We start from the raw sequence: 22,457 nt of genomic DNA, 5'->3' as shown, positions 1-22,457 counted from the left end.
CCCCTAAAAAGTCGCATTTCATCATGCGGTCGAAATGACTATCTGGGACTGTCACTCTCGGTCTCTTGTTTCTCATTTACTTGTTTATGAGTAACCCTCTTGCAAAAGTTTGCAACATCCTCCAGGGTAAAACTACAACTCCCAGATATTCCAGAGCTTTCCCGAGCCCATTGGACGACCGTTGAGAGAAGCTGTTCGAAGAGGGAAGGCGTCTCCGCCTTCTACCCGATCTGCAGTAGGTCATTGGCCGGAGCCTGAGGCTTTTGTGTCCCCGCCCCCAACCCCACCCCCCCGACCTGCGGCTGGGTAGGTCTCTGTAGCCGAGGTCGGATCCAGAGAAGCTAGAGGCTGTCGGACTTGGGGATGTCGGTGAGCTGTGGTAGCCAAGACGCTCTTCACTCTAGAATCCTAAAACCTCCCGGGGCCATTCTAGAACCTGGGACGGCCCTCGGGTAGCCACGGACCCTTCCCGTACAGAACCGTGGGGCTGTGGACAGGTGCAGAGCCCCGCCTCGCCGGGAACGTCGGCGACCCCGGGACCCGCTTGCGTGCTGCACCCCCGTGGCCGTCTCCGCGGGCCCCGCAGGGGAGGTGCGCGCTGGCTGGCACCATGATCGTTGCCGACGCGGAGAACTGCGCCGGAATCCAGGGCTACATCCCCTACGCCCAGTGCGGCGGCGCCGGGGCCGCCGAGGTGAGTGGCCCGAACCTCTCCCCAGGCGTCCCCCCCCCCCCCCCCGGCCCCTAGTCCTGGAGGGGGCGCGGTCCTGTGTCCGGCTCTCCCGGCAACGGGACAGGCTCGACGACTACCTCAGCTTCGGGATCGGGAGCTGAGGACTAGGGGCACGACTGTAACCTGGCTCTGGGGTTGCATCAACTGGCCGCCGCTGCCCTCCTCCCCTTCCTCTTCCTCCTCCTCTGCCCGCCTGCCCTGGGGACGAGCTCTGGACGGCTTCTTAGGGACGGAGTGGGGGGGTTGAGGGAAGGAGGGGCTTCACAGGCTGGCCCGTGGCTTGCCCAGTTAGCGCAGTCTCTAAGCCTAGGCATGCCTGGGCCCGTCGGAGCCGACTCTGTCCTCTTCCTTCCCTAGTCGTGGTCTTAGAGTTCTGCCTTTGGGGAGGTGGTCGCAAAATCCTCCCCCTTTGGGGGGACTAGGGGACTTTCGGGACACTTGACGATGCCACCGGGTCCGGCCCCTCCGTCCTCTTTCCTAGAGAAGGAAGACCTCGGACCCAGGTGTGGGGGGAAGGGAAGAGCAAAAAAGAGCGAACCCGGACCGCCAGGAGCAAGGTGCTCCCTGGACTGGGGTGGACAAAGCACTTAAGTAGCGCAGTGGGAGGTCCTGGCAGGATTTAGGAGCTTGGTAGAGACCGTCCTCCTTGGGGCAAAAGGGGATTGAGGAAAAGCAGCTTTCAGCCTCAAACTAGTGGTCAGTTCGATAGGCCCAGGCACTTGTTAGCTGTGTGACTTAGGGCCCTTCTTAACTCATCTCTGACTTGAAGCTAAACGCTTGTCCGACCTCCCTTACTCACCTCGTTGTCATGAGGAAAGGGCTTTGTAAGCTGGAAAACGTTGTTGAACTATGAGCTGTACCGGGGTCCCCTCCTCCAGGAAGCCTTCCTTGACTAAACTCGTCCGATTCAGATCAGACCATTCTCCTGACCGAATCTCCTTCCAGAACTTGTAAACATTGTTTGCCCTTTTCCTTCTACCTGCCTGAAGTTTCAGTTATGTCTGTCTGAAGTCATATGGGGGGGGTGCCTTATTAATGGGGTTTTTATTTAATGGGGTTGCCCATTAAACTAGCAACTCTTCACCTAGGGGTGTCTTCTATGTATCCAGACCAGAGTTAATAAGCATCAGAATTTTACAGATTCGGAAAAAACTGAGACTGTAGATTGTGACTTGAATAAAGTCACGTAGATAGTGGAAGCTAGATTTGAACTCGAGTCCTCAGAGATCTTCCTCTTTTCCCCACTACTATCTTCCCTAATAAAGGAGGACCCAAGAACTACCTCCCCGACCTCCTAGGGCTACTGTGATAGACTATATGGTTGCTTCCGGACGTGGAAAAAAAAGAAAGCTGCAGCCTAGTGTCTGTGCGAGCTACTACTCCCCCCCCTCCTCCCCCTCCCCCATCCTCCCACCTCCAGGTGTGTTAGGTGGAGGAGGGAGAGGGCTTGGCGCTGGGAGAAGGAAGGCCGAGCTCTCCGGAGGCCATTCCCCCTCACCTGATAGAATCATTCCCCAGTGGAAAACTTCGGAATCCCCGTATCAGCAGCGGAAGATGTCTGTGTGGTGACGGACAAGTTAATGAGTATTCCTACTAGGAAATCCGTTTTCCTTTGTAGAGCAGGCTGTTTCACGAGAGCGCTTGGCAGACGTGGAGTCCGTTGGAGGGCACATTCCTGGACAGACCCTGAGCCCCAAATCCCCCAGACAGTCATTTCGGTCCCTCAACAACAAAATCGATCCGACCAACTCTGATTCCACACCTATTAGGAGCAGCGCTAAAGGACGGGGCAAGCAGGATTTAGATCGGAGGTGGGCAACCTTCACCTGCAGCGCTCCCCAGTGCAGTTCAAACTAGATTGAAATGTAATTGGGAAATATTTAACGAAAGAAATAGGGGGGGGGACCCTAGATAATATTACATCTTAAAACTGAGTCAATCTGTGGCTTTGTGTGTACAGATTAGTGGCCCTGTGTTCTATTTGTGGGCTGACATCACTGATTTAGATAACCAAGACCTCACCCCCTTGGAACTCAACAAAGCCCAGTAGGGGAAACGCTAGGAAGACACATAACTCTTACAAGAGTGTGAACAACAGGATGATTTGGGGCTCCAAGGAGGAGAGCGCATTTTTGATTAGAGGAATTCGGGAAGGCTCTACAGATGCTATAGCATGGGAAATAGAGATAGAGGTGAGGTCAGAGTTTGGGACCAGGGGCCCCAAACCATATAATGGGTAGGCTAATTTGGTTAGAATACATGATTAGGAGGGGCAGCTAGGTGGCGCACCGCCCGGATTCAGGACTCCCTTGAGTTCAAATCCGGCCTCAGACACTTGACACTTAACTAGCTGTGTGACCCTGGGCAAGTCACTTAACCCTCATTGCCCTGCTTAAAAAACACTCACATGCACACAGAATACATGATTAGGAATAATCAGAATCAAGATTAGAAAGGTAGGTTGGCACGGAAAGGTGTAGAGGTCAGGAATGCCAGGCCAATCCTTTGGAACATTACTGCATAGACCATAGGAAACCATTGAAAGGATTTTAATATTCAAGAAAGCGAGAGGCCCCTGACCCTTCCGGTTACCGACTAACCATAGTCTGCCTTCACTAAGTGCTGACTAAGGGATATTTATAACCATTAGAGAGAGAGCCTCAGAACTGGAGGGGGAGTGCCTCTGGTTTTACACTTTGCAAATCACTTAAACTTTCTGTTCCCCAGGTAACTCTAAAACTAGGGGTCAGTCCACAAGCATTTTTTTTTAAAGTGGGGCAATGAGGGATATTGCCCAGGGTCACACAGCTAGTAAGTGTCAAGTGTCTGAGGTCAGATTTAAACTCTGGTTCTCCTGAATCCAGGGTGGGTGCTTTATCCACTGCCCCACCTAGCTGCCCCAAGCATTAACTCTTAAGCATTTTATTCGGTGCCTGGCCCAGTGCTAAGTACTGGAGTTGAGAAAGAAAAGACAAAAACTGTCCCTGCCCTCAAGGAGTTCCCTTTCTAAAGGGGGAGGCAAATGTGAGAATAATAAAGATATATACACACAATAGTTGGGAGGTAATCTCAAAGGGAAGGGACCTGCTGCTGGAGGGCCTGAGAAAGGTGGGATCTGGAAGCTATAGCTGGAAGGAAGCCTGGGAAACTGAAGAAACGGAGGTAAGGTGGGAGGGCATTAGAGGCAAAGGCTCGGACATGGGAGATGGAGTGTCAAGACCTAGGACTGTAGAGTGTTTATAAATTGCATGGGGGGGCGGGGAGTGAAGGAAGACCAAGAAGAGTCGGATTTCTCTTGTTCTCTTTTGCATTTGGCTCTTTTTTCCCCAGGCAGACTCAGAACCCGCTGAGTGGAGCTCAGCATGAGATCTGTGTCCTAAACACTAATGCACCATGTAACTTTGATCAGGTCATTTCCCTTTTCTGAGCTCAGTTTTCTTATCAGGAAAAAAGGGAGGATGTTGTGGGGGGGAGGGGTGATGTGCTCTAAGATCCTCTTCTTTCCTAAATCCTTATGAAAAATTGTTCTTCAATTAATGTATCTTGATTTAAATTTAGGGGGTTGAGCTCAATGAAGGGCATGTGATAAATGGGGAAGGGTTTCTAGAGCCTTTAGAGAGCTTTGTAAATATCCTACTATCTCGCTGTGGGTCTATTTGCTGGGCCTAGCTCCAAGTCTCCTACCGGGACTTCTCTGGGGTTCTTTTAGCCGCCTGGGACCAGAGCCTGCAAGTGGCTACAGGAACTGACTACAGTCCCAAACTGTGACACCTAGAAGGGATCTCAGAGTTCATCTAATCCAGCCTCTTCGATGTCGAAGAGCAGGAAATTGAGGTTTAGAGAGGTTAAGTCACTTGCCCAGAGTCACTCAGGCTGTAAGAAGTAGGGCTGGAATTCAAATCCTGGTCTTGTGGATGCAAATCCTGTATTTTTCCACTGAATCACAGTTGTCTTATATTTCTCCTTCCTGAAATATTCATCAAACAGCTGGGAACTCTAGGTTTTGTGCTAGGGGAGGAGCAGCTATCTCTGTGTATATCCCCCTGTACTTCCACTGTACCCCCTGAGGCTACAAAGGGAAAAATAAATGAGAAAAATTTATCAAGTATTTAACCATGTTCCAGGGAAGGAAGTATCCTTAGATTTGAAGTCTGGAGCTGTTCAATCGTGACTGACTCTTCCTGACCCCATTTGAGTTAGTTCGTTTGTTTTTTGGCAAAGATACTGGAGTGGTTTGCCATTTCCTTCTCTAGCTCATTTTTACAGATAAGGAAACTGAGGCAAACAGGATGAAGTGACTTTCCCAGGGTCACTCAGCTAGTAAGTGTCTAAGACTGGATTTGAACTTAGGTCTTTTTGATTCAAGTGCTTCATCTACTTCTCCACCCAGCTGAGGTCACATGTGATCTTGTGCCATCCACTTAGGATCATAGATTTAGAGTCAAAAGCAAGGGGTGGGGGGAGCAGCTAGGTTGCACAGTGGATAAAGCACCGGCCCTGGATTCAGGAGGACCCGAGTTCAAATCCAGCCTCAGACACTTGACACTTACTAGCTGTGTGACCCTGGGCAGGTCACTTAACCCCCATTGCCCTGCGCAAAAAAAAAACCAAAACAAAACCAAAAGGGGGCTTGAGATCGGCTATTCCAGTCCCTTTGTTTTACAGAACGAGAAAACTGAAGTCCAAGGAGGCTATGACTTGCCTGTGGGCACACAGGTGATTGATACCTCAGGGACTCCAGTCTGAATTTCATTTTCCTCCTTTGTAAAATGAGGCTTACAGAAGAAGAAAGACCTGGTTTCACGTCTGCTTCTGAGGAAGTTTTTAGAGGGAAGCATTTTAGCTAATGGAGACACAGCCCTCCTAGTGCCCCTAGCAACTTTCCATAAGTTACAGACCAGCAGAAATGTGTCTGAATCCCTGAAGGGAGTTTCCCTGTAATGATGGGAGTTCCCTGTAGTGATGGAATCACAGGCCTAGTGAAATCAGGGATCATTAAGAAATGTCACCTGTCTGCCCTTTTTGAGTGGACAGTCCGGTAGAATGGGCCACCTAAAGATTAGGGACTGGAATTTATCTTTTTATCCCCAGTACTATGTCTGGTGGACTCTATAAATAAAGTGTATCACAAAGTTTGAGACCTGGGAGAACATCTATTTCCAACCCATTGAAATGAAAGCTGTAGTATACCCAACAATGTCCAGCCTCTGCTTGAGGACCTTTAAAGGAGGCAGGGAGCCAACACCTCCCTAGACGGCCCATCCACCTTTTGTTTCTGAGTCTCCTGGACCCCATTTGGGGTTTTCTTGGCAAAGATGCTGAACTGGTTTGACTTTTATTTCTTTCTCCAGTTCATTTTAGAGAAGAGGAAAGTGAGACATCTGGGTAAAGTAAATTGCTCTGGGTCACAGAGCCAGGAAGTATCTGAGGTCAGATTTGAACTCAGATCCTCTAACTCCAGGTACAGCGTCCTGATGTCTAGCTCCACCACCTTGCTTAAAGACAATTATGTCCCACCCAAGTCTTCTCTTCTCTGGCCTAAGTAAGTTACTTCAGCCCTTCCCAGGCGTATGATGGAACCAGTTCCTAGCTCATTAAATTTTTAGTGTGAGCATTTACACCCTGAATCAGCAAGCACCAAAACTCAAATCTTGATTTATTGTTTTGTTGATTGTCTGGACTTAAGAAAGTGATAGGGGAAAAAATTAAATGTAAAAGAATGGCCTCTGGTTTTTGGAGATCCAGTTGTTAAACATTTGCCAGCATATCACTACCCTTCATCTACCTGCTTTGCCTCCCTCTGGTTATTTTTCACATTTTCCATGTCATTCTTCAAGCCTGATGCCCAGAACTACACACAGTACTTTTTTTTTAAGGCAATCAGGGTTAAATGACTTAACTGGGGACACATAACTAATAAGTTTCAGAGGCCTGATTTGAGCTGAAGCTACCACTTCCATATGGTCCTCCAAGCAGGGCAGCTAGGTGGTGCAGTGGATAAAGCACTGGCTCTGGAGTCCGGAGGACCTGAGTTCAAATCTGGCCTTAGACACTTGGCATTTACTAGCTGTATGATCCTGGGCAAGTCACTTAACCCTCATTGCCTCACCCAAAAAAAAAAAAAAAAGAGGAGGCAGAAATAGAGTCCTCCAACCTATTCCTGCTTCAGTACAATTCATGATTATACTAGCTTTCTTGTCATCTACATCACACTACTACCTCATATTGAAGTTTCAGTCAGTCAATAAATATTTATCAAGCACCTACTATGTGTCCGACACTGTGCTAAGCACTAGAGATACAAATAAAAGTTTAAAAACATAGACCACTATAACCCCCAGATCATTTTCCAGGAAAAAAAACCAAACAAACCCACTAGTTATCTAACATGCTTCTACCATCTATGTGTAAAGTTGTTTTTACCCAAGTACAAGACTTTATATTCATTCCTTTTGAATTTGGTCTTAATCGATCCAAGATCCTCCTGGATCTTGACTCTGTCAGCTACTCTGTTGCCTTTTCTTTACAGCTTTGTGTCACTGGCAGATTTGATGACCTTGCCTACAGAGCTAAGGATCCCCCTCTGCCCCAACACTGATATTTCACCATTAACACCTGAGTTTGTTTTTCCCCAATTGGGAATCCATCTAATTGAGTTATTTGTTGAGACACATTATCACATTATCAATAGCTTGGCTAAAATTGGGGTAGACTGTTTCCATAGTTTTTCAGTTTTCCACTTGTCTGCTAATTTAGCAGGTGTCATCCCCCCTATACCACCCTCCCCCCAGCAAAAAAGAAAAGATTTGAGGTCACTCTGGCATGACCTGTTCTTGATGAAGCCATATTGGTTCTTGGACTTAATGGCTTCCCTCTTGAAGATGTTCACCCACCATCTCTTTAATCCATTCTCAATTTTTCCAGGAACAGCTCAATAGCCTAGAACTATAGTTCTGTAGTTTGGAAATGGGTGTACAACATTTGCTTTTGTCAGTTTGTTATCCTTCTCCCATTTTGTGTGATCTTTCAAATATCTGACTTGCTGACTCCCATCTGCCAAATCTTTGGGACCCTAGGACTGTAGTTCATCTGGACCAGGGGGCATGAATTTATCAAGGACCAAGTCCTCTCTTACATTCTCCTTACCTGAGTATCAAATTTCCTGTTCTTTCCTTTCCAAAGTAAAGGTCATTCCCCTTTTTGCACAGAGAACAGAAACAAAAAAGAGATTGAGCAATTCTGCCTTCTCTCTCTTTTATCACTCTATCTCCTCCATTTCAAGCAAAGCTCCTTTCCTTTCTTTGATTTTCCTTTTTCTCCCAATATAGCTTTAAAAAAAAAAAAACCCTTTTTATTCTCCAAAATTCTTCAGCCAACTCAGCTCATTCTGAACTTACAGAATTCCTGACAAGCATTTTGTTAGCTGGCCTCAATTTCATCCATTTTCTGTACAGTTCTTTTTAAAATCTAAGTAAGGAGCAGCTGGCTCTGGAGTCAGGAGGACCCCAGTTCAAATCAGGCACACTTAACTGTGTGACCCTGGGCAAGTCACTTAGCCTGGATTGCCTCCCAAAAAAAAAGGAGAAAAAAAGATTTCTTATGTCTAGGTTTTTTAGGGTGGGCAAGCTGGACCATAGAGGACATCAAAAAAATAAAATAAAATCTAAATAAGTCGGTAGTTGTTCGGGCACATAGGTGTCTTCTGACAAATCCCATTATTGCTCCTCAGAACTGTTCCCCATTTTTGTCTAGAGCATCCCATATTCCTCCTGGGGTAACTTCCCCTGAAGCTCCATGGGATCTTCCCTATCTTTTCAGAACCCTTTGAAATCTGTTTTCCAAAAATCTAAAATGCAGCCAATTATGGAGTGATCACTGACCTCCTGTTACCCCCAGGGTTATTATTGCCACACCAGCCACTAGAATAGAAACTTCCTCTTGCCGCATCCTCCACCTTTTGAAAGATGAGATTAACACTAAGGCAAGTCAAGAAATGATTAGCTACTGTACTTTTGCAGAGAGAAGGAAGAAGACTAGATAGAGGGGGAATGGACAGAAAGAGACAGCAAACCCTCCATCTAGCAAATGTCTGGATAACTGAAGTACCTCATTGCCTCTATATATCATGATGCCTCTGGGCCACGCTCATGCTCTCAAATTCATCTACTACCTCTTTCTGTCCAGGCGGTCTGTAGTCAGTGATGGGCTGGCAGCAGCTCTAGCTTGAATCATTACATATCAGGGCTTTAACAAATCAGATCTTGATTCATGGTTTTGTTGGTTGTCTAGATTTGGGGGGGGGGGTAGGGCAATGGGGGTTAAGTGACTTGCCCAGGGTCACATAGCCAGGAAATGTCAAGTGTCTGAGATCGGATTTGAACTCAGGTCCTCCTGAATCCAAGACTTTATCCACTGTGCCACCTAGCTGCCCCATGACTTTTAAAAGTGTAAATGATGCAATATAATTTGGAAACATGAGTGCATCATTTACACACCCACACTCCTCCAGAGAACTGGATTGTTAAACATTTACCAACATAACCCTGTATTACATTTTTGCCAGAGCTCAGCAGGAGTGCACTAAAAAGACAGACACCAAGGAATAAAGTTATCACCAGATAGGAGACCTGGTGGTAAGTGAAGTCTGAACAATGATGATAATGACAGTCATCCCTCTTAACAATTCAGCAAACCTAAACAACACATCAAGAAAGTGTGACATCATCTGCAGTGCTCTACCCATAATCCTTTTTTGTGTGTGTGAGGCAATGAGGGTTAGATGACTTGCCCAGGGGCCACACACACATAGCTGGTCAGGTCCTGCTGACTCCAGGCCTATACTCTATCCACTGTGTCATCTAACTGCTGCATTCCCCCACCCCTCCATCCATTCTTCAAAGAAGGGAAGGAGGAACTTTATTAATATCTCTTACTTGAGATCAAACTTATAGATCTCAAATTTAAGATCATATTATAGAGGCATTCCATTTCTATTGTTTTGCTATTGTTTTTTCCACTTCTACTGTTGGAGTCATTGTGTCTCTTGTTTTCCTGGGTCTGCTTACTTTGCATCAGTTCATATGAGTCTTCCCATGTTTCTCTTTATTATATTTATTATTTCTTACTGCCTAGTAAGTACACATTAAGGTACCACAACTTTGTTTTTTGTTGGGTTTTATCCGCCAGTCATTTCAGACTCTTTGTACCCCCTTTGGGATACAGGAGTGGTTTGCCATTTCCTTCTCCAGTTCATTTTACAGATGAGGAAATGGAGGCAAATAGGGTGAAGTGACTTGCCCAGGGTCACACAACTAATAAGTGTCTGGGGTGGGATTTGAACTCAGGTCTTCCTGACTCCGGGCCTGTCGCTCTAATCCACTGCACCACCATAGCTGCCCACAACTTTGTTTAGCTCCTTCCAGGTGGATGGGCATCCACTTTGTTTCCAGGTTTTTGCTATTACAAAAACTTGAAATATGTTTCTGTATATGGAGCCTTTATTTTTTATCATTGATCTCCTTACAGTATATGCCTTAGCCAGGGTGTTCTCTGAATCAAAATATAAAGATGTCTTAGTCGACTCTCTTGGAATCATTCCAGATGGCTTTCCAGAATGGTTGGGCCAATTTCCCCAACTGTGCATTAGTGTCTCTCTTTTCATATACAACCTCTCCAACAGGGACTACATTTTTGCTAATTTGTAGGGTGTGAAGTGAAATCTCAATGTTCCAACAAGCATTTATTTTTAAGCATTTACCATGTGCTAGGCATGGTTAATATGCAGATAAAAGGAAACTGCCTTCAAGGAGTTTAACTTGTATGAGGAAGAAAAGGTATATGGGGGGGTGAAATTGTTGTTGGGGAAAAACAAACACCCTGTGATCCCTGGAGGTCTCTACTTAAGCTAAACTCTGAAAGGAGCCACAGAAAGAAATCTACTCTGGGAGGAACAGAGGGCAAGAAATCCCTTCTGACCCCGGTGCGGGTCAAGGGAGGGTTTGGAGGTGACATTGAAGCAGATTTTCGTCTGGTTGGCATGTTTTGGGAAGAACACTGACAGGCTAGACTGTATACAGACAGATGACCCTGATGATGAGGAGAGCTGAAAGCCATGGAGTGATCTCTGACCTCCTCCTCCACAGACTGGAGAAATGAGGAATGTTAAACCTGAAAAAGAGGGGAATGGTTTGTTTCAGTCATGTCCTACTCTTTTTTTTTTTTCCTTTTTTTCTTTTTTTTCTTTGTGGGGCAATGAGGGTTAAGTGACTTGCCCAGGGTCACACAGCTAGTACATGTCAAGTGTGGGGGTATTTTTAATACAAATAGAGAAGGAAAGGAGAAAGAATGGTGGTGGGTGGTACCTTTAAGAAAAAGAGAGGAGGAAAGGGAGAAAGAATTTAAGGCCATAGCTCCCTTTTAGGTGAGTTGAATTTTGGCCATCAATGCACTGGTCTCCGAGCCAGGGATGGGGGGTCCATAACAGTATGGAGTAACTGGACTTGGGAAGCATCAGACCAAAAAATAGAGGGGGAAAAAAAGAGGGAGTTGAGGGGCTGTTGTCTCTCTATATCTTTGTTCTCCTGGCCAGCCAAGTTCATGAAAATTTAGCACAGAACCCCTAGGGATACCTTAACTAGGGAAGGACAGCTAGTGCTTTGGTCTTGTAGATAGACCTTTACCTTATGGGGTATGGGGGTGGGGGAGGGTCAGGAACCAGGGCCCAAGAAAACATGGAGGCATGGACCAGCAGAGGTCATGGGTAAAAAAAAGTAACCATTCTTTTCCTAACCTGTCCCTCTTCCCCTCTCCCCCCCACCTCCACTGAATTTACCCTAGGTTAAACATTGTATAGTGGAAAGAGCGCTAGACTTGTGACTGAGGACCTGGGTTCAAATCCTGACTGTTACTTAACTATCTGTGCGACTTGGGGCAGATTTCTGGACCTCAGTTTCCTCATCTATAAAATGAGAGAATTAGATTAAGTGCCTTTTAGTTCCCAAGTTTATTTTATCAAAGAACCAGCCCTAGGGGAAGTGACTTGGGACTGCAGAGTTGGGGGAAAGGGGGAAGTGCTATTGTTGAAGAAAAAAAAAGGGGGGAACAAGCATTTTATTAAGTGCCTACTGTATGCTGGGCACTATGCCCTTTATAGCCATTATCTCATTTGGCCCTAAATGATCCTGTCTAGTTCTCTTTAGGATCAGACAGGAAGTCCTGGGTTTAGATCCCAGCTCTGGCCATTCTGGAATTTACCATCTGTGCGCCCTTGTACAGGGCACCCCATCTCCAGATTCCTGACCACCTCCCATGCCTGAAATGCCCTCTCTGCTTCCTGGCTTCTTTCTGTTTCCAGGCTGTTGTGAAGAAAGCTGGGAGCTTGGGCCTTTTCTTTTTTTTTAAATTTTAGTGAGGCAATTGGGGTTAAGTGACTTGCCCAGGGTCACACAGCCAGTAAGTGTTAAGTGTCTGAGGTCAGATTTGAACTCAGGTCCTCCTGACTCCAGGGCCGGTGCTCTATCCACTGTGCCACCTAGCTGCCCCGGGCCTAGAGGGCAGACACTTAACACTTAATAGCTGTGTGACCCTGGGCAAGTTACTTAACCCTCATTGCCCTGCAAAAAAACTAAGCAGGGAAGCCAATAGAGGAGAGGGAAGGGATGGAACTGCAGGAGGAACCCTTTGATGGAAACTCAAGTCACCCACCAGCTCCTATCCTGGGTGATCTCAGTGGCAAACTGACCCTGCAGGCCCACAGAAGAGGGGGTGGGTGGGAGGGAGACAATTACAAACACTCGCCAGGTGAGCTTGTCCCACCCCGACTTCCCAAGGGTTGAAAGATTTCCTGAGGCCAGTTTGACCTGTCTCCCCATCCTTATCCTGGGAACCTTCCTGGCTCAGTTCCCCAGCTGGCTAGGGCTGGTTCCACCCCCTTGTGAGCTGTTTCCATCTGTCCTCTGCTTGGGAGGGATGAGGAAGGGGATTTGCTTAGTCAGCAGCTCCTTATCTTCCAGACTGAGTTTATTTTGGAGGAGGGGAAGAGAGGGAGATTAGGCCTCTGAGGCCTGAGGAGGTGAGGGTGACTGAAGCTAAAGCTGGCACCTGCTGGGGAGTCCCTGAAGCAAGGTTTAAAAGCTCTGAGAGATCCCCTGCCCTCCTCTTATGAATAAGAAAACTGAAGGCCCCCCCCCCCCCAGGGGAAGTGACCTGCCTAAAGCCACACCCTGTGAATTGAGTGGTTAAGCTGGAGTTAAAGTGTTCTGCCTGGGGCTAGGGAGAGGCTGGAGTCTTTTCCCCCACTGGAAACCCCTAAAATGTACCAGTGATCACTGCCGAGTAGCCTAGAAAACCACATGCTGACATTATCTAGGTTGCGTTATATATTTATTTGGTTAAATATTTCCCAAATACATTTCAATCCAATTTGGGCTCAAGGTGCAGGCCATGTATTTTGACACCTAAGGTCTCTGCCAGCTCTAGGTCCTAAGGATTTCTTCCAAATTCAGGCCTGTGAGATGACAGGAGGAAGAGGGGCACTTCCACCCCTGTTCTGACCCTCATTGATGGGAATATTTTTTTCCCTTAGGAACAGAAGGTAGTCCCCACTCGCAAGCTCCCCCGGGGCCCTAGTGCCTTCATGCCAGTGGAGGAGGTGAGTGAGCAAGACATCTCTGGCTGGGCTTGAGGGAGAAGAATCTGAGCTCTGAGGAAGAGATAGGGGTGGGGGGAGGCCAGGGAAACTTGGGAGAAAGGGGTGCAGGAGAAGCACTTTTAAATAATTATGGGCCCATGAACAGACTGAAAAGGCAGGACTTGGTAAGGTAAAGCATTTCTCTGTAATGTGAATCATTGCCCTACCATGCTTGGGTTAGGAGTCTAGATTTTTAAATATTAGGTTTCCCTGGATCAGCCCTGGGCCTGATTGGGGGCAGGGAATTAAAGGACTGGGAAGTCCTCCGATATGTCCTCTCCTGCTTGTCTGTCTGGATTTCTTGATCCTGAAGGGACCCAGGGGTTCAGTTCAGTGGTTGGTGACTTCCAACATTTCTCACTTAGCATCTCATTTAGATGGATGGGTTCTCGGGGTAATGAGTAGCCTGGGGATCCTGTTCTTCTGGGGAGCTCTGGGCAGTTCTGGCATATTTTCTTCCTCGTCTTGTCTGGGCCAGATCCCAGAGGATCCTTGGCTGTCAGGAAGAATTAGAGACCCAGAACAGATGAGGTATAGAGGGTGTGTCAGACCTTGGCCAGCTCCTGTGCCTGGAGTTGAATTATTCCATACCCTACAAGTGTTGAAGTTAAATTGAAGGGAGGAAGATGAAAGAGCCACAAGCATTCATTTCTCATTCTACACGATAGGGGGTCTTGGAAAATGAGTCGAATTGAATGCTGGCAGATCTCTTTCTCCCTCAGCCTCATTGCTATGTTACCATTAATAAAACCTTCTTGTAGTTTCTTAAGGTCAATGCCTAGTGGCTCTTCATGGTTTTGTGATTTTGTTTTGCTTTTGTTGTCTTGTTTCCTATCATTTTGGGGGGGTGGGATGGGATGGGAGGGTCAACTTGTTAAGGATCCATAGATGAATGCATAAATTCACCTCATTTTATCCAGTGAAACATTTGTCAAGAATATGAATGATGACTGTCCCCTTTGTTACATCTGGGTTTTTTAAATCACCCCTGAGCCTGAGCCTAGCTCTGACTTGAAGGGGTGGGAGTCCAGAGAGGACTCAAGAGTGTAACCCTTCCCTATCCTGTTAGATCCTACAGCAGCGGCCAGAGGCCATTGAGCATCAGCTGGGTCTGGAGGTTTCAGCCTTTGGACGCCCAGACAATGTCATGCTGGTGATGGGCCTGCACCCTGACTACCTCAACAGCTTCTGGAAGATGCAGGGCCTGCTGTTGCGGGTGGATGGACCCCTGCCCTGCCCCTGGAGGCACTACATTGCCATCATGGTGAGCACCTGGCTGGCTGATCTTTGGGGTGGAGAAGAGGAGAAGCAGCCCTGGGGACTGGGTTCTAGTCCCAGCAGCTAAACTCACTCACAGTGTGACTTGGGCTTCCTTAAAATTTTCTTCATCCATTAAATGAGTTATAATACTTGTACTTCCTACTTTACAGAGTTGGGAGCAGCTGTTGTTCTATTTTCTAGTACATCCAGTAGAAATTTTGAAGGTCATTGAGTAAGTGAGTGAATGAAGGAACAAATAATAAAAAAGCAGAGATGGAAAAGGCCACAAGTCGCAGGATGCATGGCAGGGTCTTAGGGTGCTTTGGCAGGGCAAAGTTGTGATTGTTGACAATTTGGGGGTGGGGGACAGGAACAGCAGTCTTGGGGGGAAGCAAAGGGCCCCAGAGTCGGGCTAGGGTTGCTTTTCCTGTTCTGGAGTGTCTGTGGGCTAGTGGCAAGCTGGCAGAGAGGAATTCATGAGAAGCCAAGTTGTCTGCAGAAATACAAAAGTAAGGCATCCCCTACCCTCCAGGAAGTTACGTTCTCATTTGCTGTTCCAGTTGTGTCCAACTAACTCTTCGTGGCCCTTTGGCTGGATTTTCTCAGCCAAGATAGAGGAGCCGTTGACCATTTCCTTCTGCAGCTCACTTTACAGATGGGGAAACTTAGGCAAACTGTTTAAGTGACTGGTCCAGGGTCACCCATCTAAAGTTTTGAAAGCAGGAGGTAGAGGAAGGGCAGCAGGGCAGATGACAAAAAGATGACCAAGAGGTATTAAGCTAGGCACTGTACCAAGTTCTGGGGATACAAAGACAGGCAAAACAAGCTGGCTCTTCTCTCCAGGAGTTCATAATCTAAGAGGGAGACGACATGCAAATAGGGACAGACCAGGATAAATTGGGGTGAAGACAGAGGTGGAGATTGGAGGCAGCCTTTGGAAGGGTCAAGATGAAAATTCTAGAGGCATATCCATAGACACATGGCCTGACCTTTGATCTCCCCTTCCCCACCCACCCCTTTGGAGTGTTGATTGTGTTTGGTTCTACTGCCCGGGGTGTGGCTATCCAGCAGGTGCCTCCTCAATCTTCCCACCCTGATTAGAAAACCCTAGGAAGGGCCAGACAAGAGAGGAGCCTAGGAGGCCCCAGCCCCTCCCTTAGCCCTCATCTGTCTCCCCCACCCCCCTTTAGGCCTCTGCTAGGCACCAGTGCTCCTACCTGATCAGCTTCCACATGGCTGAGTTCTTGCAAGCAGGTGGAGACCCCGAGTGGCTCCTTGGTATCCACCGAGTCCCCCAGAAACTCCGCAACCTCAATGAGATCAACAAGCTGCTGGCCCATCGGCCCTGGCTCGTCACCAAGGAGCACATTGAGGTAAGGGGGAGAACTTCACAATAATTATTATAATGGCTAGCATTGCTATAGGGCTTTAAGATTGGTAAAGTGCTTTATATGTGTTGTCTCATTGGAACCTCACAACCTTGTGGGGGAGGCAGTACTATTACCCATTTTACAGATGAGGAAATGGAGGCTGGAAGGTGAAGCAACTTCCAGATTCACAGAGTTTAGGAATTATTTGAGCCAGGATTTGAACTCAGATCCTTCCAGTCTCCAAGTTCAGCATTCTTTGCACTGGGCCACTTAGCTGCCACATATAAGCCACTTCTTTTAAAGCCTCACTTTCCCCTTGTGTGAAATAAGAGTTGGACCACATGATCTAGATATCATAGGTCCTAACATTCTTCATTCTGAGATCTCTTCAAGTTCCAATATCCCCTGAGATCCCTAATAGTCCTATCCCTGTGCGGGATGAATCAATAGAATGGGGTATAGATTAGGTGAGAGGGAAAGATGACAAAGAATGGGGGAGAAAAGGCAAAGAGAGAACTGATGCTGGGTAGTTTGGGGACCCCCCCCCCCATCTAGAAGGAATGTCATTGTTGCCTTTCCATTAATCTACACAAAAGTTCTCCTAGCTTGAGGACTGGCCAAAGCCTTGCTGAGTTCTTTGGGTAATGTGTGGGGTTAAGCGTGAGGGGAACAAGTCAGCCTGTAGACTAGTAAAGGGATTCAACCCTAGACGGGTGTCACAAGCAGGGGATTGGGGATTATCTTGCAGGCTCTTCTGACCACCGGTGAACACAGCTGGTCTCTGGCTGAGCTCATCCAGGCAGTCGTCTTGCTCACCCATTATCACTCCTTGGCATCCTTTGTTTTTGGCTGTGGCATCCTCCCTGAAGGGGATCCAGAAGGCAACCCTGTCCTCCCGGTGCCCTCACCACCCAGTGGGCAGAACAGTCCTCCCAACGGAGACGCCCTTGGCACTTGTGGGGTAAGTAGCAAGGTTGAGGATCTGGGGTAGGCCTGGCACCAGAGGGAGGGGAGGGAGGAACGGTGAGCCCAGCCTAAGCTTAGGAAGCTTTTGAGGGGAATGACAGGTGAAGGTAGCCACTAGTCTCTTCCTCCTCTTCCATTCACAGGGCTTTGATGCTGTTCGGGAAGTAGAGGCCTTGATGGAGCGAATGAAGGTCCTACAGGAATGCCAGCTCCAGGAAGAGGCTGCATCTCAGGAGGAGATGGAGAGCCGCTTTGAGCTGGAGAAGTCTGAGAGCTTGCTGGTGGCCCCAACAAGTAAAGCGACTGGGGTCTGGGGTGTGGAGGGGAGTCACATCAGCCTAATGACTAGAGAGGATCTCCTTGGGAAGAAAGTCATTCACCCCTAACATAAGATCAGTAGATATGGATATGTGCATTTCCCAGGGTTCTTTACATGCAGGGGAGCAGTAGTCACAGTGCATTTGTCTATGCTGGGACTGCTAGAATCCTAGTTAGAGCTAAGGGAGCTGATTCTAGTTAGAGGAAGGGGATGAGGATGGAGGGAGGGCTTGTGGTGCTGGGGCAAGGGTGGTGGTCTTGCCTTTGGATTCTACAGTCCAATAGGAGGAGGCTAAGATCAGCCACAAGGGAGGGAGGGGATAAAGGGAGATCAGACATGGATGCCAACACTGATGATTCAAATGAGAACAAAGTTAATCTTTTATTTATTTTTTTTTTTCAATTTCGAATTTCATTTTTCCCTCCCCAAGACAAGGCAATCTGCTTATAAGTTATATATGTGCAATCACATTAAACATTTCTCCATTAGTCATGTTGTGAAACAAAGGCTTAATCTTAACGTGAGTCAGTATAGCAAAGATAAGTGCCTTCCTCTGTGAGGACAGGCCTTTTCTCATCCTAGTTACAGACCCCTATGCCTTAGAGAGCAGCATGGGTTTGCAGCTGTGGTGAAAACCTTTCATCACCCCAGGCCAATCCCCTGGTGAGTCTCTGCAAGCTTAGCTCAGCAGGGACTCTGAAGGTGCGCACACAGTCTCTGGGCCCTGATCTGAGGCCTTTTCCAGGGCAGGACATAACTGAGAAAAATGAAATTAAAGGGTATGGAAAACAGGAGAGAGAGAGTGGGATCAAGGAAAGGCCATTTGGTGGAGGTGACTCACATTTGGTGCTGGGGCTGGGGTAGGCTGGGGCATGGATAGCAGCACCTTTAGAGTTGCTTCTAATCATGCCTTTCAGCCTTCCTCTCACTAGAGCAGGGGGGCTGGGGAGCAGGTGTCCCCACACTAACTCGACTCTTCCTTTCCTCTGGTTTGACCACAGGTGACATCCTAGAACTTACTCCATCCCCCGATGTCCTGTGTTTTGTGGAAGATCCCACTTTTGGGTATGAGGACTTCACTCGGCGAGGCACCCAGGCCCCTCCAACCTTCCGAGCCCAGGTAGCCCTCCCTTACCTTGGAGAGATGAGATTCCTTCCCAACTCACCCAGGGTTGGGGGGAATAATTAGACACTGGAAACTGTCTCCAGTCTAGATATCCAGCCCCAGAGACAGTGGTTACTGGAGGTAGGTGAGGAGACCCCCGCAGAGCTGCTAGCAATGGAGGAGGTGACCCTGTACGGTTCCACTCTAGCCTGCTGGATCTCCTCCCACCCCCAGGGCTCCTTTAGACCCAGAATTCCTTTTAGGTAGATGAAAAGTGACTCTGGGGGCATGGGCACCGGGAGCCAAGAGTGGTGGCTGGGCTGCTGCTGGCCCAGCACTCAGCAGGCCTCCTCCACCCTCTGGTCCTCAGGACTACACCTGGGAAGACCACGGCTACTCGCTGATCCAGCGGCTCTACCCAGAGGTGGGGCAGCTGCTGGATGAGAAATTCCAGGTGGTGTACACCCTGACCTACAATACCATCGCCATGCACAGCGGCGTGGACACCTCTATGCTCCGCAGGGCCATCTGGAACTACATCCATTGCGTCTTTGGCATTAGGTGAGAAGCCACCCACTCATCTTAGGACAGATGTGGGCTTCTCACTGGTTTTCAGTCCACAAGGCTTTGTTGATCCTTTACCACCTAAGTGGTGTCCTGAGGGGAGGGGGGAGAGCAGGTAGCCTGCCCACAAGGAGGCTGTGGGACCTTTCTGTCACCTTTCAGGTTGGGAGAGGGGGAGAGAGTCATTTCTGCATCTCTAATATAGTGAAACTCTAATAGAAATGGAGTTTGACGCCCCAGCTCTAGTGGGTTCATACCCACTGGTCTGGGACCCTCCACCTGGTGACCACCTTAGGAAGGTCTGAGGAATCAACTTGACTGACCTGTGAAGTCTCCTCTCCTCGCTCACCTTTCCTCCTTGGAGCCTTCTCCCAGGGGGAGGGGGCAGGCTGTGGGAGGGGCGGGGCTTCCCTTTGGAAGCAGGTGGTCAATACTGTTTGGTGGGGCTCCTCTTTAGGTATGATGACTATGATTATGGGGAAGTGAACCAGCTCTTGGAGAGGAACCTCAAGGTCTACATCAAAACTGTGGCCTGTTACCCAGAGAAGACAACCAAGAGGATGTACAATCACTTTTGGAGGCACTTCCGGCACTCTGAGAAGGTAATGTGGACACTGGCCTTCCTGCAGGGCAAGGGGTTCAGGGACTGTGACTTTAGGGGAAGCAGGGAGCCTTGCAGTTAGCTCAGCAGGCACAGGAAAGGTGGGTGGAGTTTGTGGTAAAAAAATTGGGGGCTAGGGCAGCTAGGTGGCACAGTGAACACCGGCCCTGGAAAGAGTTTTTTCCCTAGCCCTGACATTCTCTGTTGTTTTGGTTTTTATTTGGGGTTTTTTTTTTTGTGAGGCAGTGAGTTAAGTGACTTGCCCAGGGTCACACAGCTGGTAAGTGTCAAGTGTCTGAGGTCGGATTTCAACTCAGGTCCTCCTGAAGCCAGGGCCAGTACTTTATCCACTGCGCCACCTAGCTGCCCCAACATTCTGTTTTAAGTTCCCTTTTTACCACTAAAAATATGGTCTAAAGCCCCTCCCAGCTCTGACATCCTATGTTCTAAGTCCCTTCCCAGTTCTGACATTCTGGGATCTAAGGCCCTTCCCAGTTCTGACATCCTGTGTTCTAAGAGCCCTTCTAGCTCTGACAGCCTGTGTTCTAAGGGCCCTCCCAGCTCTGACATCCTGTGTTCTAAGTCCTTTCTAGCTCTGACATCCTGTGTTGTAAGGGCCCTCCCAGCTCTGACATCCTGTGTTCTAAGAGCCCTTCTAGCTCTGACATCCTGTGTTCTAAGGGCCCTCCCAGCTCTGACATCCTGTGTTCTAAGGGCCCTTCTAGCTCTGACCTTCTGTCAGAGGGTCTGTCCAGTTCTAGGGTGGGATAGCATGAGGCATCTTGGAAACAAAGGCAGGGAGTCAAGCTGAGACCTCCCAGCTTACAAGGGCAGTCAGATGCATTGAGGCCAGGCACATGGGCTCAGCTTTTGAGAAATGGAGTTTCTAGTACTTCCTTGTTCATGTTGGTTGACTTCAACAGTGAGATAGGGCGGGGGGAGGTAAGACCTTTGGACTAGTCAGTCCTAGGAAAATGGGAATATAAAAGGGTCTCAGCTTGACCAACAGTGTCTTCTCTGCTGCTTTCCCTCCCTCCTCCAGGTGCACGTGAACCTGCTGCTGCTAGAGGCCCGGATGCAAGCAGCCCTCCTCTACGCCCTCCGCGCCATTACCCGCTACATGACCTGATGGCGGACACCGTGGCCCTCCCAGCTCCAGACTGGACACTACTTTGGCTGGGGGTCAGCTTCCTTTCTGGTTGTCTTTTCTGACCTACAGACTATTGGTCTCTTCCCATATCACATTCCCTCTCCATCTCACTGGCCACAGGCTAGTCTTGTCTGTGAAACCTTGGAAATCAAGTGCCTCTGGGCCTCCCACTCTTCTCCATCCCTTTTCCCCTTCCCAGTTGGAACCAAAAGCACCTCTCTGTCTGCTCTGGGCCCCCAGCCTGGCTGCTGAGAGGGGCAGGGACCTCCCAGGGCATGCTCTCTCATCCTTGCTTCACACCTTTCACCTTGGAAACGCAACCTTCTCCATCACCAAGGTCAGGAGGAGAAGTCACTTCAAAGGGGACTGTTCTAAGCCACTGGAAGGCGGCATGTACTGGGTTCAGTAGGCTGCAGCTCCTGCATGAAGAGGAAACATCACAGTCTGGGGTAGCACCTGCGCTAAACTGGGCTGACACTCCGTGGGGTTGGGGAAGCAGGGGCACTGCCAAGGCCCCTGCCCCCTAAGCCTATTCTTCTAGCCCTGATAGCCCAAGGAGCCTGGGCAGTCAGAGATTATCTGAGAGTCCCTGGATCTGCTTTCATGATTCTTGTCCCCCCAGTCTTGTTTCTCTTCTCCCACTGCTGGCAGTGGGGATCCCCAGCAGAGATCAAGGCAGGAGGGGTATGGGAAGAAGATTGATTGATGTCAGACAATCTTAGTTCCTTGACCAGCTTTGCCACTGGCTGGCTAGCTGTGGGACTTGAGGCTTGGCCCATGGCCCTCTCTGAGGATGTTTCCTCATTTATAAAATGGGGAACCCTCTGGTTCCGGCATTTATAATCAACTTATACAGCCTCCACATAGGAGCAAACCCAGAGGTCCTTAGGACCCTAAATTCTCCCCCACCCCACTCTTCACCCCTGTGTCCCTGGGTCCAGAAACCCCCAGAAGGGCAAGAGCCATTCCACATTGCACTTTCTCTCATAAGAAAACTGTGAATTCTGTTTGCCATCTTTCCCAAGTCTTTGTGCTCTCTTTCTCCTGGACACTTGGGAGTTGTTGAAAGTCGTCATCCTTCATAAATAAGCTGCTGTTCCTGCTCCGTTCCCTCTGTGTCCCTCCCCCAAACCATCCATAGGACCCCCCCCCATCCATGCTGAGGTTCTGGCTGGGGGGGAGGAGATGCGTGGGGGATGGTGAGGAGATGTGGGTCAGATGCGCCGACTCATCATGCAGGTCATGGTGAAATCAATGGCTGGTATGTCAAGGCCGGGCCATGCTATAGACTGCCCGGCCGCAAGCCAGGACCCCAAAGATGTATATTGTCCCTATGGATTTCACAAAGGGAAAAGGCTGGGGAGGAAAACAGTGTTTCAATGCAGAAATGTTTGTTACTTTGCTACATACTCCATATTGACAAATAAAAGATTCACTAAGGTTGTTTTTCTTTTGGTTTGGTCTGGTTTTTATTTAAATCGCTGCAATTTTTGGCAGGGTGAGGTTCTTCTACTTTCTTTTTTCTTGGGGCGGGGCAATGAGGGTTAAGTGACTTGTCTAGGGTCACACAGCTAGTAAGTGTCAAGTGTCTGAGGCTGGATTTGAACTCAGGTACTCCTGAATCCAGGGCCAGTGCTCTATCCACTGTACCACCTAACTGCCCCCCAGGGGGGTGGTTCACCTGCTAAGATCTGGAGTGGG

The 22,457-nt window shown here is 48.5% G+C and overlaps 1 protein-coding gene across 3 annotated transcripts; it reads left to right on the top strand.

Moving 5' to 3' along the window:
* The first annotated feature begins 294 nt into the window (after positions 1 to 294).
* On the top strand, positions 295 to 22,206 carry SESN2 (sestrin 2). Of its 3 annotated transcripts, none has more exons than XM_043996179.1 (10): positions 295 to 694; positions 13,317 to 13,382; positions 14,491 to 14,685; positions 15,872 to 16,054; positions 16,800 to 17,012; positions 17,161 to 17,311; positions 18,338 to 18,456; positions 18,812 to 19,002; positions 19,463 to 19,607; positions 20,649 to 22,206. In XM_043996179.1, exons 1-10 carry the CDS (start codon positions 611 to 613, stop codon positions 20,733 to 20,735), a joined length of 1,434 nt encoding a protein of 477 aa, XP_043852114.1. In that variant the 5' UTR covers positions 295 to 610; the 3' UTR covers positions 20,736 to 22,206. The 3 variants fall into 3 exon arrangements, with proteins under 3 accessions (XP_043852114.1, XP_043852115.1, XP_043852116.1); XM_043996181.1 differs by lacking the exon at positions 295 to 694 and adding an exon at positions 2,528 to 2,544; XM_043996180.1 differs by lacking the exon at positions 13,317 to 13,382.
* The last annotated feature ends 251 nt before the right edge of the window (positions 22,207 to 22,457 follow it).

The sequence above is a fragment of the Dromiciops gliroides genome, chromosome 3, assembly GCF_019393635.1.
Source record: "Dromiciops gliroides isolate mDroGli1 chromosome 3, mDroGli1.pri, whole genome shotgun sequence".
NCBI lineage: Eukaryota > Metazoa > Chordata > Mammalia > Microbiotheria > Microbiotheriidae > Dromiciops > Dromiciops gliroides.
Note: the sequence above shows the minus strand (reverse complement) of the source record. Positions and strands in the feature narration are given on the sequence as shown.

Coding starts and splice junctions, on each gene's coding strand:
- SESN2 (XM_043996179.1), top strand. CDS start 611: ATGATCGTTGCCGACGCGGAGAACTGCGCCGGAATCCAGGGCTACATC. Junction 18,457..18,811: donor CTCCAACCTTCCGAGCCCAG/GTAGCCCTCCCT, acceptor TCTGGTCCTCAG/GACTACACCTGGGAAGACCA. Junction 19,003..19,462: donor CATTGCGTCTTTGGCATTAG/GTGAGAAGCCAC, acceptor GCTCCTCTTTAG/GTATGATGACTATGATTATG.